The following is a 495-nucleotide window of genomic DNA, read 5'->3' as shown; positions in this document are numbered from 1 at the left end:
AAACTATATTGAACGTTACATGTTCACTGGGTCTAAAATCCCATCATCATGTAATATTACTATATATAGCTTACTCCCTTCCTTATTGTTCAATCAATGCAAGCCTCTTCATATCCTGTTTTAATGACTTTCTTTTTCATACCCATCTATGCATTTAACAATCTGACTCTCTACATCCAAATTTACTTCCACCTAAAATGATCTACATTTCACTAACTGAGCTATATATTTTTTTGGTCTAATTACTTCTGTGTCAAGAATCAAACAGGATTTGAAACAACCATACTCACTGATATAATATATTTACAAAATTATAAAGGCAAATGACATGATTAATGGGAGACTCATGCACATCCAATCCATGGGTTCAGACGGTTTTTCCTCATCACAAATTGGATCTTCCTGTTCATGTCTTCATTGTATATAGCTTTTGCCTTCTCAAAGTTGATGCGACGACGGGTCTGTGGAGGGGGAATACAAAACCTAAGACATTCA

The 495-nt window shown here is 34.5% G+C and overlaps 2 protein-coding genes across 2 annotated transcripts in view; one reads left to right on the top strand and one right to left on the bottom strand.

Annotated features, from left to right (window-relative positions):
- The window catches only part of LOC119591446 (3-hydroxy-3-methylglutaryl-coenzyme A reductase-like), a gene marked incomplete in the record, with an annotated part of 71,751 nt that overhangs the window by 39,195 nt on the left and 32,061 nt on the right, over nt 1-495 (top strand).
- Nucleotides 286-495, bottom strand: part of LOC119591448 (28S ribosomal protein S21, mitochondrial-like) — a 3,319-nt gene continuing 3,109 nt past the window's right edge. Inside the window, exon 3 of the mRNA XM_037940188.1 lies at nt 286-461. Within this exon, the coding sequence (XP_037796116.1) occupies nt 345-461 (117 nt within the window). The 3' untranslated portion in view covers nt 286-344. The remainder of the gene's footprint in view (nt 462-495) is intronic.

The sequence above is a fragment of the Penaeus monodon genome, chromosome 28 (assembly GCF_015228065.2).
Source record: "Penaeus monodon isolate SGIC_2016 chromosome 28, NSTDA_Pmon_1, whole genome shotgun sequence".
NCBI lineage: Eukaryota > Metazoa > Arthropoda > Malacostraca > Decapoda > Penaeidae > Penaeus > Penaeus monodon.
Note: the sequence above shows the minus strand (reverse complement) of the source record. Positions and strands in the feature narration are given on the sequence as shown.